The sequence below is a fragment of the Misgurnus anguillicaudatus genome, chromosome 7 (genome assembly GCF_027580225.2).
Source record: "Misgurnus anguillicaudatus chromosome 7, ASM2758022v2, whole genome shotgun sequence".
NCBI classification, from domain to species: Eukaryota; Metazoa; Chordata; class Actinopteri; order Cypriniformes; family Cobitidae; genus Misgurnus; species Misgurnus anguillicaudatus.
The window spans coordinates 33656474-33674148 of NC_073343.2; the positions used below are offsets into that span (position 1 = coordinate 33656474).

The following is a 17675-nucleotide window of genomic DNA, read 5'->3' on the forward strand; positions in this document are numbered from 1 at the left end:
GCGTGTTTGTGCTCCTCTTATCCTCAAACAAGGTCAGAGCAAGCGCCCTCTTTTTAAAGTTTCTGCTAATATGACAGTTAACAGCAAAAGAGCGCTCACGCTTCAATATTTGATTGACAAGACAGCTGACTCGGTGGTTGCTTAGCAATATGAAAAGCCGCGCTGCACTGCTCTTTTTTAAAAAAGGCAGTGCATCGCGCCTTGCGTTTGCAAGCGTTTAAAGCGCTTTTGGTGTGACTGAGCCCTTAGTCTTCCTCTGCATTTGATATTTCTGTATTTAAATAAGAGCACAGACCCATACAATCCAGACAGTGGACGGTCGTTCGACAGTGTTTATCGTGTTGCTTCTCCGTCACACAAGTATCTGTTGACATGATCCTTAACACAGATATTATATAAGGGGAGCTTTTTAGCAATTGCCAAATTATGCAGGCACGTTTTGGCGCTTACGGGTCAAGGCTGGCCCAGCCATTACGACTAATGAGTATAAAAGTCTACTTTAGCTGGATCGGCTCCATAAAGTTATCTAAAAGCTAACTAATGGACTCCTACCGATGTCTAGGATGCTGCAGATTTTGTATCATTACAGGATATAGTGCCTTTGTGCATGATAAATATACCAGTACGACGATAAAAAAAACAAATGAACTTGGAGTCACAGGCAAAATGAGAAACCCCTGCTGCATACAAGTCACAGGTGATGTAGATCACTGATGGGAAAACAGTTCTGGATATCAATGTACAGCAATTTGAGTTTGTAATGTTATTTCAGGTCCATTAGAAAAAGGGCTGCAGTTGTTATTACGGCTATTTCGGCAAAATAACCGTTATTACCGTAATGATATTGATGTGGTTGATCAGTGCTCTTTTCGTAATTATACATAATTTTAACTAAGGGATTTCAAATATAACAGTAATAATAACAAAGCGGCATATTAAAAAAAGTTAAAAGGCATTTTTTATTTGTATACAATAGCACGAATGTTTATCTGAACTCGAAAACGGCCAAGAAGCAGTCAAACGCATCAAGGTCATAAAACCTGACAATGACAAATGTGCATCGCATTAGATGATTTGTGAAGTCATTTGTGAATGTTGTTTTCAAAGACTGTTGCGTTCACCTGGCGAAAACGTTTTTTTCATGCCACCGCAAGTACGCAGAGCATTTGTTTCTACATTGAGATGAGCACAACGCATTTCGTCCTCCTAAATGGGCCACAGGTACTTGAGCGAGTTCAAAGGTGTTTCAGCAGCATGCGGAGTGGCCATTGTGCGCTGGCTTTTCATAGAAGTTGACTCAGAGCATTCCACTCCAGCTCACCGCCAAATACCTGCAGCATCTGAAATGCGTAATATTCAACACAGTGCAAAGGAATCACTTTAAAAACCAAGTTTAATCTATTTCAACCAGGTCCAAGTGTTGTTCAGCTAAAGAGATTCAAGCAGGGTTAACACCGACATGTTTTGAAAACCCTTCACAGTCTTTGGCCACAATAAAGAGGCTCGCTCTTATTTGTTTTCACCAAATGTCGCACTCGTTCCTTGCTGAAGATTTTTGTTTGTTTTTCAATCGTATGAAGGCATCGCTTTCAAACATATTAACTGCTCAACGAAGAAAAACGCTCAGCTGAATGGCATCAATCATAAAAATCATCAAAGTCATTGGTGCTGCTTTTACGGGATTGAGGACGTAAAGCCATTTCAATCTCAGAATTGCTGTCGTCTGATTCTCCCCAAAATGCTGAAATCAAAAACATACATGTACATTATTATTACTCTGTCGCAGCAGATGGCAGTTATGAATTTGTGCATTAGTAAAAAGCTAGTAATTGAAATACTGGGCCATAACTATATTTTTGGTATTCATCCAATAAAAAATACACTGAAGCAAAAAATAAAAATAATAAATAAAAATATCTATAAATAATAAAAAAATCCATCCATCCATCCATCCTGCAGTGCACACATGTATATAAACACATATATCCTTCTATCCATTCATCCATCTATACATGTATATAAACACATATATCCTTCTACCTATTCATCCATCTATACATGTATATAAACATGTATGTCTGTCTGTCTGTCTATCTATATATCATCTATCCATCCATCCTGCAGTGCACACATGTATATAAACTAGGGATGCACCGAATCCAGATTTTTTAGGTTCGGCCGAATCCCGAATCCACCGTTTAAGATTCGTCCGAATCCGAAACCGAATACCGAATCCTACTCGCATCCTTATTCCATTAACACAGTAAAGCACATTAATGAAGTAAACAACATCCACAGCAGTGTATTTTTCATTTTATTTAATTTTAACTGTACATTATGCCAGGATGACAAGTTGGAAAAACTATTTTGACAATTACCATAAGCCTATGCATAATGAAAGCGATGCGTTGCGACACGCTCGTTTTTCCAATAAGCAAGCAGCTCCGCGCTGAAAACTATATACTTTGAGTTAGAAGCTCCGCTCGTCAATGTCACAGTCTTCACACGGCCGTCCAATAACAGTGGAGGAGGGGCGGGACATTACCACAGCAACCAACCGGCTCACAGCTGAAGCATCACTGCGACCAAGCGCTCGGCTGAAAAACAGCTGGCATTTGGCGTCCTCAAGGCGTTTTCAGCCGTGTTTAAAAGTTTTGGTGTGTCCAGCCCCTAAGGCTCACCGAAAGAAAAAGCTCATCTCCACGTCAGCACCCGATGTGTGTAATCAACGGCCGCGTGACGTCGACCAGCGTAGCGCAAGCCTAGGGTTCGGTTCGGTGGAAAAAAAATCTAGGATTCGGCCGAATCCGTCCGTCCGTCCCTCCATCCATCCGTCCATCCATCCAACCATCTATCATCCATCCATCCTGCATTGCACACATGTATATAAACACATATATCCATCTATCATCCATCCATCTATACATGTCCGTCCGTCCGTCCATCCATCCATCCATCCATCCATCCATCCTTCCATCCATCTATTTATCTGTCATCCATCCATCCATCCTGCAGTGCACACATGTATATAAACACATATATCCATCTATCATCCATCCATCTATAAATATCTGTCTGTTTGTCTGTCTGTCTGTCTGTCTATCCATCCATCCATCCATCCATCCATCCATCCATCCATCCATCCATCCATCCATCATCCATTCATCCATCCATCCATCTATCTATTTATCATCCATCCATCCATCCATCCATCTATCTATTTATCATCCATCCATCCATGCTGCAGTGCACACATGTATATAAACTAGGGCTGTCAAAATAAACGCGTTAATAACGCGTTAACGCAAATTCATTTTAACGGCACTAATTTTATTAACGCGCGATTAACGCAACACGCAATTTCTGTTTGACCCACAGCTGGATGAATTGAGACGCAGCAAGTGACTGGCGCTGTCTAGATGAGTCGGAACATTAAGATAAGAACATTAAGCTCTCGTCTAGCGAATCCAATGCTCTAAATTGTAATTAAACATCTAAAATGCACGTTTTCTGCACGTGCAGTTTTCTTTATCTGCACGTTTTCTGTGAGGTGTACCGTCCCAAATCCATATAAAGCAAAGATGCGTCTTCTTTCACTTTTTAGTTTCGTTTTAAAAAGCATTCAGAAATTATAGAAAATAGACCGCAGGACTTTCTTGATGTTAAAATAATTATTAAGAGAGATAAAGTTCGGGATCTGATTGATGTTGAAAGAGTTATTAAGAGTGACAAGGCTCAAAAGCGATGTCTGACGCAGACGTCTGAAGCGCATGCACACAAACACGCGAGTGCGTGACACTTCGTGCTATTTATACGCATCTTCAGGAGACTGGGCTCGATATATATAGACATCCAACACAAAATTACAGGTTAAAAATATCTGTTTTGACAAGAATTCACGCAGGTATGACCTATAATCTGATATATCTGAAGTGAATGTTTGGTTAACTGTTAAGGAAAAGTATATGTTGTGTCATTATATTAAACCCTTGCATTATCTTACAGTCTTAAAGTGGTCTGTCTCAATGTCAAAATTAAACAAGAAAAGAAAAACATATATGTATATTGATATTGTTTTTGCTCTGCATTAACAGGTATAGTTCTGTCATACTTTGTCAGATTCCAATAATTGTTCCAATTGTTGTGAAGTTTTTAATAGAGAATGTTAAAAAAAATTTGAACATTTGCTCATCCCAACTCAATTTGCCAGCACAGGTCACAAATGATGCAGCAGCAAACAGAAATGGAGAAAGAACAAGGTCTTCTAAAGGCAAAAACATTTATAAAACTATGGCTGATGGTTCTGTTGAAAATGTAAACAGGCTGTTGTAGACATATATTTGCATATAGCATATATATTATCCAAATCCATGCTGATTAGAGCATTAAAATCTTAAAAAGTGTTACATTTAGGTAAATTTAGAACAGATAAAAATGTGCGATTAATTTGCGATTAATCGCGAGTTAACTCATGAAATCATGCGATTAACTGCGATTAAAATTTTTAATCTATTGACAGCCCTAATATAAACACATATATCCATTTATCATCCATCTATCTATACATGTCTGTCCGTCCGTCCGTCCGTCCATCCGTCCGACCATCCATCCATCCATCATCCATCTATCATCCATCCATCCTGCATTGCACACATGTATATAAACACATATATCCATCTACCATCCATCCATCTATACATGTCCGTCCATCCATCCATCCATCCATCCATCCATCCATCCTGCAGTGCACACATGTATATAAACACATATATCCATCTATCATCCATCCATGTATACATGTCTATCTATCTATCTATCTATCTATCTATCTATCTATCTATCTATCTATCTATCTATCTATCTATCTATCTATCTATCTATCTATCTATCTATCTATCTATCTATCTATCATCCATCCATGCTGCAGTGCACACATGTATATAATAAACACATATATCCATCTATCATCCATCCATCTATACATGTCTGTCTGTTTGTTTGTTTGTCTGTCTGTATATCCATCCATCCATCAATCCATCAATCCATCCATCCATCTATCATCCATCCATCTATACATTTCTGTCTGTCTGTGAATCTGTCCATCCATCCATCCATCCATTCATCCATCCATCCAGCAGTGCACACATGTATATAAACACATATATCCATCTACCATCCATCCATCTATACATGTAGTCTGTCTATCTATCAGATTATTCGCAACGTCATGGTGTCCTGGAAAACTGTGAGTGACGTCTGCAAGTGGTCGAATGACGTATCCATGTATACGTATCTATAGGCATGGTGGCCTAAGACTTTTAAACAGTGCTATATACTGTAGCTAGCTAGATAGGCAGTCATATTGTTATATAAACAATGCTTAAGTAAGTTGTATGTATAGTATTCCTACCCTTTGACTGGACAGCAGAGAAAACATGGACTTTACTCTTTGCATTCTTCCTGTGAAAGAGAAAAACACAAAAATCATTTCACAAAATAATAAACAACTGATATTTCCTTAAAAGCATTTTTTTGATGCTGTAAAGTATTTGAAAACCACTTTTCCTTACTCTATGACAGATAAGCCAAAGCAAAATAATCTCTCATCTCTTACCAAAATAAAGCTGATGCTCTTCTTTCTCTTTTCTTCTTATAGTAGCCTACCTAAACAAACCCGAGGATCATTGTTTCCCGCAAAGCTGAGTTGTCAGATAGGGCGAATGACCAAATAAACTTCCTTGACCTTCTTTCTAATCGTGCTGAAGGACCTCGTCAGGGCTCTCGGTTTATAAGTGGACCGAGCACTGGGTTGCTGGGTTCCCATAGCATCACTGATATCTCTATGTAAATGCATGACCCCTGGCAAGCCTTTGATCTGCATTGATGCATATGCAAAACTAGCGCTACTTGTCATACAGGCTTCATTCTTCATTTACATCAGCTCATAGACTATTCAGGTCTTAACAATGATGCTCATTTCATCATATATCCATATCATGATTTGGTCTTATGTGATGAACTTTAAAACATTTCATGATGGTTTGGGATATTTCGTTTCATTTAGATAAATAAATAAATAAAGTGATGAATCTGTGTGTATTCACGCATGACCAGACGACCTGACAACAAATTCAGCCACGCGCGCCCAACCTTGACACTGACCAAAAGAGCTATAAAGATGCTTCTGAACTCAATTACACCGGCTCTCATGTAATTCAGGGTAGCTCTTTGGTTTCCAGGACATCACTGTAAAAGGGTACAGTATGTTATAAATTCTTTTGAAGCGAGTATGCAGATGCTATTATCAGGGTCAGAACTAACAAGTAAATAAATCACCTTTCCACCAATAAGAATCCTCTCTAAACCCATGAAACACAGAGCATTAAAGTGCAGCAGACAAATACGGTAAGTACCACAGAGTTGTATTTACAAATCTGTCATCCCAGGGTCAAAGAACATGACGTCCACGAAACCCATGGAAAACCTTTTTGAAACAGATACTGGCTTCTGAATTCCTTCTCAACAAAGTTTATGTGTAGCATATTTTTATGTGAAGGTTACTCAGAGGACTTAAAGGGATAGTTCACCAAAAAAAAAAGAAAATTCTGTTATCATTTACTTACCTCTATGTTGTTTTAAACCTGTATACATTTCTTAGTTCTGCCGAACACAAGTCAAGATATTTTGAAAAATGTAACCAAACAGATCTGGGGCACCATTGACTTCCATAATATTATTTTTTCCTACTACTTTTCAAAATATCTTCATTTGTGTTCTCATCGAGTAAATGACAAAATTTTCTCTTTAAGGATTCGCAGATGTGTCAGAGTCCATCAATGTTCTTAATGTTTTACTTGTTATACTGAATTTATTTTAGTACATGCATTTCACATTTTTTCATAAATGTAGTGGCATTTTGACAATGGATAAGGTAATCTAACATATATGTTAAATATACAAATATTTAAAGAGGAAAAATTAACACATGTAGAAATGAAATGCTACTAATGTAATATACAGCTGATGGAAACAGATCTGGGGCACCATTGACTTCCATAGTATTATTTTTTCCAAAATTTTTTCAAAATATCTTAATTTGTGTTCAGATCAACAAAGAAATGTATACAAGTTTTAAACAACTTGAGGATGAATAAATGATGACAGAATTTAAATTTTTGGGTGAACAACCTCTTTAAGGATTCGCAAATGTGTCAGAGTCCGCCAATGTTCTTAATGTTTTACTTGTTATACTGACTTTATTTTAGTACATGCATTTTACATTTTTTCATAAATGTACGAGTGAAATTTTGACAACGGATAAGGTAATCTGACATATATGTCAAGTATACAACCATTTAAAAAGGAAAAAATAACATATGTAGAAATGAAACACTTCTGTTGTAATAACCAGCTGATGCAAACAGATCTGGGGCACCATTGACTTCCATTATATTACTTTTTTCCTAATTATCTTCATTTGTGTTCAGATGAACAAAGCAATTTATACAAGTTTGGAACAACTTGAGGGTGAGTAATGATGACAAAATAAAAAATTTGGGGTTAACTATCCCTTTAAGGATTCACAAAACCCAAATGTTAGCGTCAGCCATCGTTCTTAATGTTTTACTTGTTATACTGACTTATTTAATTTTAGTACATGCATTTCACAATTTTTCATAAACGTACGAGTAACACTTTGACAAAGGATTAGATGATCTGACATGTATGTTATGTATACAAATATTTAATAAGGAAAAATTAAGATATGCAGAAACATTGTAATATACTGCTGATGCAAACAGGTCTGGGGCACCATTGACTTTCATAGTATTATTATTTTTTTTTTTTTACAAATTTTCAAAATATCTTAATTTGTGTTCAGCAGACATTTATACAGGTTTGGAACAAATTGAGGGTGAGTAAATTTTTATTTTTGGGTGAACTATCCCTTTAAGGATTCGCAAATGTGTCAGAGTCAGCCAATGTTCTTAATGTTTTACTTGTTATACTGACTTTATTTTAGTACATGCATTTCACAGTTTTTCATAAATGTACAAGTGACATTTTGACAATGGATAAGGTAATCTGACATATATGTCAAGTATACAAACATTTAAAGGGGAAAAATAACATATGTAGAAATGAAACACTACTAATGTAATATAAAGCTTATGAAAATAGATCTGGGGCACCATTGACTTCCATAGTAATATTTTCAAAATATCGTCATTTTTGTTCAGCAGAATTTTTTACAGGTTTGAAACAACTTGAGGGTGAGCAAATGATGACAACATTTTCATTTTTGGGTGAACTATCCCTTTAAGGATTCACAAAACCAAAAAATGTGTTATAGTCAGCCATCGTTCTTAGTGTTTTACTTTTTTATAGCAAATTTATTTTAGTACATGCATTTTAAATGTCTCATAAACGTACAAGTAACATTTTGACAATAGATTAGATGATCTGACATGTATGTTAAGTAAATGAAATATTTAAAAAGAAAGAAACGCATACAGCTCATGTAAACTAAAATGAATGAACACATTTTTTAAAATATCTGATTTCTAAATCATTTCATTTTCCTCATGCAAAAGCTAAAAATACGAGACCCCCCTTTCGTGCTGAGCTCAATAATACATCCAGGTTGTGGGTGTGTAAATAGGCCTATTCTTTTATATAACTTGCTTGCTATGGGAATGCTCTATCAGCTGAGCCACTTCAGACAGTGATGAGTCTGATTTCAAGACACTATTATCATAGAGAGCTGCGATGCCACTGACCCTCCAATCTAATATTCCATTTCCATAAACATTTATGCCAGTTCATCTTGCACTGAGGTTCACTTAATTGAGGCAACGAATCTGAATATGTAAGACAGCGCTGGCCACTATTTGGCTGCGTCTCATACACAGAGGTGAATGTAATGTGTAAAATGATGCAAATTACCGCTTTGACGGCAACCTCTCTCTTTTTCGCTCCGACGTTTACTTCCCTCTCTCTCTCTGTTCCACATTGTTTTGTATATTCGGATGTATTTGTGGTATTTGATGAAAAGTGCCCCCGTCCGTTTTCAGGCAATCGTTTGATACGTTAATATATGTAATGTGTGGGTTGTTGTTATGTTATCTGAGCTATGAATAAAAGGCATCTGCATCCTATGCCGCTTCATGTAAATAGACTAAGGTTAGTCTGCGGTTGTTGTCTGGGCAAAGTTATTTTCATAATACCTGTGATCACGTATGATTATAGCTGTACAATTATATCTGATGGAACTGAATCATCACGATATTCTTCCTTTTAAAATGGTTTATTTCTGACGTCAAAAGTGTCATGTCAAATATTTACCATTTAAGGTTTCTTCACAAAAAACGACAGAAGGCATTACTAGCTAAATCATCATAATCACTCATAGGACGTACAGATCCTTTCATGTTGTTACATTATATAAATACACACATATGTGAAAATATACCATATGTATACACCTACACGGATATGCTAATAGAAGGTGCTCTTTATATCAGTGTTTGTGTAAGGTAGCAGTAGCACCTCCTACACCCACCCCGCCTCTGACCCACAGCATCACTGATTTACCATTGATTGGACATCTCATCTGTAAGAGCCATGGAGCTTTGGAGTGGGGTAATAATGACTCAGAACAGTGGGGACAGCGCCCTCTATATGTCCCTGTCTGTCACTGTTCTGCCCCCACACAGCTGTCCTAAATATGAGTGCCCTCTGCTGGACAATAACATGAACTGCATGATAACAGCTGGGGGATTTTCTTTGTAAAACTGCATGGACAGACATAACCTTAACTCAGATAGAGGTGCTAAATATTTGCAAAATATTTTGTAGTATTATTTACAATCATAAGGTGTTCAAGTGTGAATGTATTTATTAAAAAATAATAATTTTGGCTCTATATATTTTCCCAGGTGTAAATAGTTTATTTTGTGATTAATGAGCACACATGCACGCGTACACACACACACAGCTTAACTACCTATCCAAAGCCACTTTGGATATAAAGTGTTATATTTCTTAGACTTGTTTTTTTTATATCATATTTATATTCCTTAACCTGTTGTTAGCGTAAATTTTAATATAAAACATAATTATGTTGATTTATGAGACTTTTAAGCTAGTAAACTAAAGAGAATAGTTTTTTTGTCATGTTTAACTCATTTGTGATGTCTTTTTAAACTAATTCTCCCTATTAATACAGAAATTATTACAGGTTTGGAACAACTTGAGGGTAGGTAAATGATGACAATTTTTTTTATTTTGGGTGAACTATCTCTTTAAGGAGACAGCCATTGTTTTTATTGTGTTCCTTGCTATACTGAATTTATTTTAGTACATGCATTTCACTTTTTTTTATAAATGTACGAGTTAATCTGACATATAGGTCAAGTATACAAATATTTAAAAAGGAAAAAATAACATGAAATGTATAGTATTATTTTTCCACATTTTTTTCTAAATATCTTCATTTTAAACTAATTCTCCCTACACAAACAAGTGCAAATTTGTGTAAAAATAAAAATTTGTGCTGTTACGCAACAATAACTGTGACATATCTGTGACATCCGAAGACACGAAAAATGATTTTAACCTGTTTTTTCATAAGCGGATTAAAAAGAAAAGATCCAGTGAGTAAGTGAGATCTGCGCTACATGCCTGCGGTATAAGAGGACACAATAGCGGGTGAAGAGGAGGAAGCGGTGGCACGCAGTCGAAAACAAAGCACACGAACAAGAGGTCTTTACATGAAGTGTAGCAGTTTCTTCCTAAATCTTATCAGCACACGGGCGGAACAAACGGCGAGCGATCCGACCACAGCAGCTCAGAATTATACAATACAATAAATGGGAGTGTTCAATACAAGGAGGAAAAAACTGCACACAGACGAGGAAAAAGAAGGGAGGGGACTTAAGCAAAAAGGGTGGATACGAAAGATCCCGATTCTCTTCAGTGCTATAATAGTGAAATGAACACACATAAATGTGTTAAGAGTATCTCTTTGCATCTTGTATGGACTGCATGTATTTAATCTGGAAAGCTTATTATGGGCGAGTCATTGCTATGCAAAGCAGCGCCTGATGCTTTTCTCTGGTCTTTTCAGCCCGGCGCGGTGTTTGGCCAATAGGCCTGGCCCCCCGCCTCTCATTGGCCATTCATAACATGCAACATTTGCACAATGTATCTCTCAAAGACTACTGAATAGGGGGCCTTAATACTCATGTAAACAACTGCAAACCAATTACTTAATGAATCAGTCCCACACATAATGAGGCGCCACACAAAGACCCATAAATGCATTTTTTGCACCGAAGCACCCGCTTTATACTTCGATTCTTTAGCTTCGGTGCCGGCTTAACCGCAAAATCATAATTATGCTTAAGAAAGAGAGGCACTTGATTTATTTTATTTGTATTTTTACTGAGTTTTGGTCTGAACCAGGAAGCCTTTAAATGTGCCCATCGGCTCAGTGACAGAATGACGGCAGTATGTGATGGAGAAAGCGAACGGATGGGGAAACAGCACATGTAGTGTTTTACTGGTGCTCGAGTGCAGGGCACTTGTGGAGGCAATAAAGCGCAAGAACAGACTGGCGAGAAAAATTCTTAAACATGGGGAAATGCAAGAAAAAGGGCAATCTTTTTTTACTTTTTTAAGTCTATCTCATGAGCTCTGTGTGAATATGAAGCTTTGCAATGCATCCCGCGCTTATGTTTATTAATGAGGGCATTCATTGGGCAGACAACCATCAGAGAGCCTCATCATTACACCCTCTCCTCTGCAAACACTGTAAACTAACTGAGACAGAAAGAAAGCGGGGAGGTGGGCACAGTGTGGGCAAAAGACTAAAAAAGATAGTAAAAGAAGACAAAAAAGGAAAAAGACAGAGAGGGAAACTTTCGACCCCTGTGTCAGCGTGATGCTCGGAAAAGCATGTGAAATCAGAGACGATTACTCTTCACGAGGTTTACCCATCCATTACCTGCCCTAATGGATTCACGGAGGAGAGTCTCTGTTCGTGTCTTCGCTGATTGTGTGAACTTGTGTTGATGTGAAAATCTAAACACTGTACTCTCAAGATCCTTTCTCATCATTCAAAGTCCCGATTTACCGAAGCAATCAAATAACGGCGATGATGAGAGAGGAAGCTCTGAATGAAAATACAGCTTGACTGATGCCTCCCACGTGAACCCGTGTTAATGATGCTAAGAGTGTTTCAAGGACAAACATGCATTGCTTTTTTATTAAAAGAAGAGAAAAGAGGGGAAAAAGGATTTGAGGACATGTACTTACCGGCTATTTTGTGTTATAGAATCCCCGAGCGCCTCGGCCCTTTCCAATTTGTTGATGTCTTTGGATAACAAATCGTTGCAATGAAATGAAAAGAGAAGGGAAGGGTTTGTTATGCGTGTTTTCTTGAAATGAACAATGCATTAACTCCACTTCATGCAAGTGTGCATAGTTAACTCTAGATCAAGATTAGGTGCGATAAAGCAAATGGCACGTAGTAAAACAAATGCTACGTGAAAATAATATATACTCTTTGTTTATTTGGAGACGGTGCCCCATGACTATTTCCCTACTGGTGTGATTACAAGAAAAAATATTCATATTGAACTTACATTATTTGATAAACTGGTAACTAGGCATGGGCCGGTTACTGGTTTCAAGGTATACCGAGGTTTTAAACAGTCAAGGTTTCAAAACCACTAAAATGTTCTGTGATACCGTCTCCAAGGTATGTGTTTTTACAAAATTCATTAAATCATGGGATTTATTTGATGTTTGCATTTAATATACATTACGAAAGTATATATATTTTTGAAAGCATATTATAATTTAAAGGCTTTATTTTTTACCAGGCATTTAAAATAACACATTTTAGTGTTGCAATGGCAATACTGCAACACCGTGAAACCGTGGTATTTTTGCTAAAGGTTATCATACCGTCAGAATTTTATACCGGCCCATGCCTACTGGTAACACTTTACAATAAGGTTGTATTTATTAACATTAGTAAATGCATTAGCTAACATGAAGTAACAATATGCAATATAGTTTTTCAGCATTTATTAATATTTGTTAATGCCAATACATATACAGTTCATGGTGCATTAACTAATGTTAACAGATACATTTGATTTGATTTAAAATGTATTAGTAAATCATGAAATTATAAGGAATTTTTTTTTATAAATGCTGTAAAGGAATTGTGCATCGTTAGTTCATGTAAGCTTATGCATTAACTAATTGTTAACAAATACAACCTTATTGTAAAGTGTTACCAATAGATTTAACTTGGCTTAGTGTGTATGCAAAATTCAATTTTAAAATGAAAACGACTGTATTTTTGGTTGTTTTTCTTTATAGTATAAGTTAAAACAGAGGTCCAAATCAATCAGTATTTTTTTTCTTTTATGGATGTTGACACATTGTTTATTACGGCTTTTGGGATACATTATGTTTTTTACTGGCCACTTTATGTTCAATAATTCACCTTTGAAAAAAATCATTTTTGTCTTTTAAAGGCAATTTTTTGCTCTGTGACAACATTTTTTGTGCTAACCCTGTCAGCAGTTTAAATGCTGTTGCACAAAACATTGTGTGAAAGTATTGTTCAATGTATTCAAATGTATTTGTATTGTTCAATTAAAGGGTCACATAAAGAAAAGGTCATATTTGAACTCAATTATCTATTTAAATGTCCTCTATTATTAATAAGATTAATATAATATTAATAAACTGACCGGGCCAATATAATATAGCACTTTAGTAACCAAACAGAAGATTAGCTACAGACAACAACTGCATGGCCAAAATCACAAGTTTAGTTTGTATGTATTATGTCACTTGCAAATTTCAGGCACAAATGGCACCGTTTCCTGTAAATGGACCATACAGCCTATACATCTGAACTCAAACACTTATGAAAATAGTTAGTTACAATGTACCATAAATGTAACAATTTTGGACATTACATTAGTAACGATTAGAAATTTGGCAAATAAAGGATCCCCTGAAAAATGCAAGTGATTGTTTACTGTATATTATTGTGACCAACCTGATGAATCTGAATCCTCTTCCTCCGGGTCACTCCAGCGTCTCTCTTGTGTCACAGATTGTTTAAGCAGCTGATACGCTTTGGTCTCTAAAGAGAAAAGAGATAGCAAAACAACATGCAAAAGCAGCTAGACAAATATTTGCTAAAGACCCAGACTTCCAACTTTGCAGAGCCGTGGTGTTTGATGAACCAACAGCAGCTCTTTAAGGCCACTGATGAGCAAAGAGACGAGGTGAAAACAGAGTCAGTGAGCGCTAAACTATTGATTTAATCCAGACGGGCCGCCGGCTATTGTGTAGCCATACCCGTCACGTCTTTCATGTTTTGTAAACTTTACTTTAAAAAAAGGGACAAGCGAAAAGAAATCGTGCACTGAAATGTTTTAGGTTAAAAGCAAGCGGCGAAACAAATATCTCGTTATTCGGATATTCATAGTACGTTACGAGACAAACATGTTTTTGTTGCCTGTTTTGTCCCGTTATAATGACTGCAAAATAAATGCGCGAGTACAGATTCATCTAAAGATTTCCTTTTCACTTGGCATATACATAAAACACCATCGTGCACATTGTTGTACTGACATAGTAAGAAGACCGACGTTTGGAAGATGTTTTCAGTGGTGAGAGCAACAGAACTCGACGCGGTGTTCATTAGTCGCCTGTAAACAGCTCATAAGCAGCCAGGGACGGCAGAGGCGGTTTTCTACTACCATTACGCCTTTGATTAGTTGCGGTAAGAAGCCGGACTTCTCTCGCCGTGGCCATCTCGGGCTAGCCCTGCGCATGAAAGGCACAGTTTGAAATCAGATAGCCAAGTGGAATAATGGATAGTTTTACATTTCTGAGCTGGTGCTAGGACTCGCTGCCCAGGGCTTTTCAAAGGATGCCTTGACATCCAGTCTTTTCAAGTCTGCCTCTGGCTGGCATTGTTTAGCAGATAATGAGAACCAATGACAGATCTCGTGCGGCACCCCCGACCCGGCCGGCGGACAATTAAACCGCCGCATTATGCGCCCTGAGAATCTCAGTTTCACTCGTACCTAGAGAAGAAGAAAAGATACGGGTTTGTTTTCTCTGGCGATAATTAGAGAAGCCGTTGCGCTCTTCAGGTGGGACTTTGACCTCTGATTCACCTTGATCATCTTTTCACAGCTATCCAGTTGGGAAAAAGGGACCCCCATTATCTACTGCGTGAGGAGAAAGACAAAACGGGCACAGAAGAACTCCAGAACGGGCGGTTCTTCGATCTGCCTTTTTACCTCTAATAGGAATACTTTCCACTGGGCTTTGGTCGGCACTGTCCTCTTCAGCACTTTGAATTTCTGAAACAAAGAAAATAGAAGGAAAGCACAGCTCAGAGGGATGCTGGGAGAGCGACATTGAGGAGAAAGAAAGAGAGAGAGAGATGTGGGAGGGGGTGGGGAGACAGGTTTAAAGAGAGAACCAAGCCTGGCTGGCTTTGTCAGAAATGAGATTTGGGCAAAAGTGTATTCTCACGAGAGCCGCCGAGCTCTGGCATCCTGCGAGTACTCGAGGTCCACTTTTCCTCTATCAGAATGAAGCTAGCAAGCTGATATTTCTCTGCTTTGGCACTAAACACGAGCCATTAATGTGGTTTGGCTAGTTATGGGGTGTTGCTTACTCTCATTGATGTACTCTTCACAGCTGAATCTTTTTAAAATGCTCTATAATAGATGGATTACATGCAATTCATCTCTACCCAAAGCAACATGGAAAGGTATTTGCTAATGCAAAAAAAAAACACAAACAAACACCAACCTTGCGTTTCAGCGGTTTGAGAAAATCTTTCCAAAGGCCTGGCGGGTTTGATTTCCACGCTGTCGTCCAGAAGTGAGGGCAAGCTGTAAGAAGACATCTCTTCGCTCTGTGACGGCTGATGGGTATCAGATTCGTAGGTCAGCAGCCTCTTTAGCAGCTCTCTTGCCTGTTTGACACACAAGATGACCTGACTTCATTCAGATTCATAGTGATGCTTTTACCATTCCCAAAGTCAACATGAATTGATTCAACATGTGGGGTTCAGAATAGACTTGAAAAATTAGAAAAGCATTTAACAAAAACATGTTGAACTAAACATGTTTGGTTTCAGTTCTTCAGGTACTATACTAGTTCATGACACTATGACAGTGTTGCCCACTGTATATCCCTTCTGAATGCACCCGTATAAAATCTACCATAGCTTTTCAAACTCATGGATAATGGCCAAAAATCTACGCCAGATAAGCTATAGACCAGGGGTCTTTAACTACTCTTCTTCGAGGGACAGATTTTAAAATTGTAAATATGATGCGGGCCAAATTTTTACCCTTATTTTTCACATTTACCTATACTGTATATGATATAATTATTATTATATATGTTATAACATATGTTGTTTTTGTTACTTTTGGTTATAGGATATTAAAAACATGCATTTTCAAAAAACAGGGTTCCCACACCTTAGTTAACTTCAAATTCAAGGACCTTTCAAAGACTTTCCAGGTTCAATTCCCCTTAAATTCAAGGACTAAATGGGGGACACATTTTAAGTGGATTTTTTCCAGAAAACTTCTTGCATAAAATAGATTCAAGCACTTTCAATGACCTGTATGTATGTATGTATATTTTCAAAAACTTCCGAGGGCCTTGAATCCCCCCCCCAGATTTACAAACTTTCAAGGATTTCAAGGACACGTGGAAACCCTGAAAAAAGATGCACACTTCTTGTATCCAGTATTTTGTCTTTTAATTACTAAAAACTATTTTTTTTATATATTTTAAAAACAACTGCAGTTTTACATTAAGCCAAATAATCAACGCTTGTATTTTTGTATAGCATTATGCTATTATAAATCGTTACATTTCAATTATTCACAACATATAGTCAGTCTTTTCCTAATGGCTTAAATTGCACTTCATGTTTTCTTTTTTTATATATTTTAAAGATATAAAGGCTAAACTGCCTTTCCATTGTACACTACATTCGGATGCGACTGTCTGAGTTTGCCCCCTAGTGGCTGTCGTATGGAATTTCAGTTTAATGGTAAATACTTGTCAATATGGGAGAGAATCTGATTTCAGCACAAGAGCCTTTCATCTACGTATATATTTATAGTTAATAATTAGTGCTGGTAGATTAATTAGTGCATAGATTAGTCTAGATTAATCGCATACAAAATAAAAGTGCATTTTTGCATAATATATGTGTGTGTACTGTGTGTAATTATTATGTATATTTAAACACACACACAAATATGCATTTCAGAATATTTTTATTTATATATACATTTTTTGCTTTGTTTATATATAATATAGAATACAAAAAAAAATTATACAAACTCAAATATTAAGCAAAAAAATCACTTTTATTTTGTATGCGATAAATCTAGATTAATCTATGCCCAGCACTATTAATAATTCACTTATCAGTAATCAATAATTTTAGAAGGATTTAAGTGTTACTGATAAAGTTACTAAACAAAAAAGGTTAATAATTTTCACTTTGCACACAGTATTTCACAGTATTACTTCTGGTCGGCGTGTCACATGCAGTTTAGTCGCACAGTTTTTTTTGCATCCAAAGCTCGAAT

At 36.9% G+C, this 17675-nt stretch overlaps 1 protein-coding gene across 3 annotated transcripts in view; it reads right to left on the reverse strand.

Moving 5' to 3' along the window:
- Window positions 1–935: 935 nt before the first annotated feature.
- The window catches only part of kiz (kizuna centrosomal protein), a 39904-nt gene continuing 23164 nt past the window's right edge, over window positions 936–17675 (reverse strand). For 2 of the 3 annotated variants that reach the window (XM_055172080.2, XM_055172078.2), the window contains 6 exons: window positions 15865–16030; window positions 15345–15407; window positions 14087–14173; window positions 12319–12376; window positions 5411–5460; window positions 936–1741 (listed from right to left, as the gene is read on the reverse strand). In XM_055172080.2, coding sequence (XP_055028055.2) covers window positions 1638–1741; window positions 5411–5460; window positions 12319–12376; window positions 14087–14173; window positions 15345–15407; window positions 15865–16030 — 528 coding nt within the window. In that variant the 3' untranslated portion in view covers window positions 936–1637. The remainder of the gene's footprint in view (window positions 1742–5410; window positions 5461–12318; window positions 12377–14086; window positions 14174–15344; window positions 15408–15864; window positions 16031–17675) is intronic. The other variant, XM_055172079.2, reaches the window with a different exon arrangement.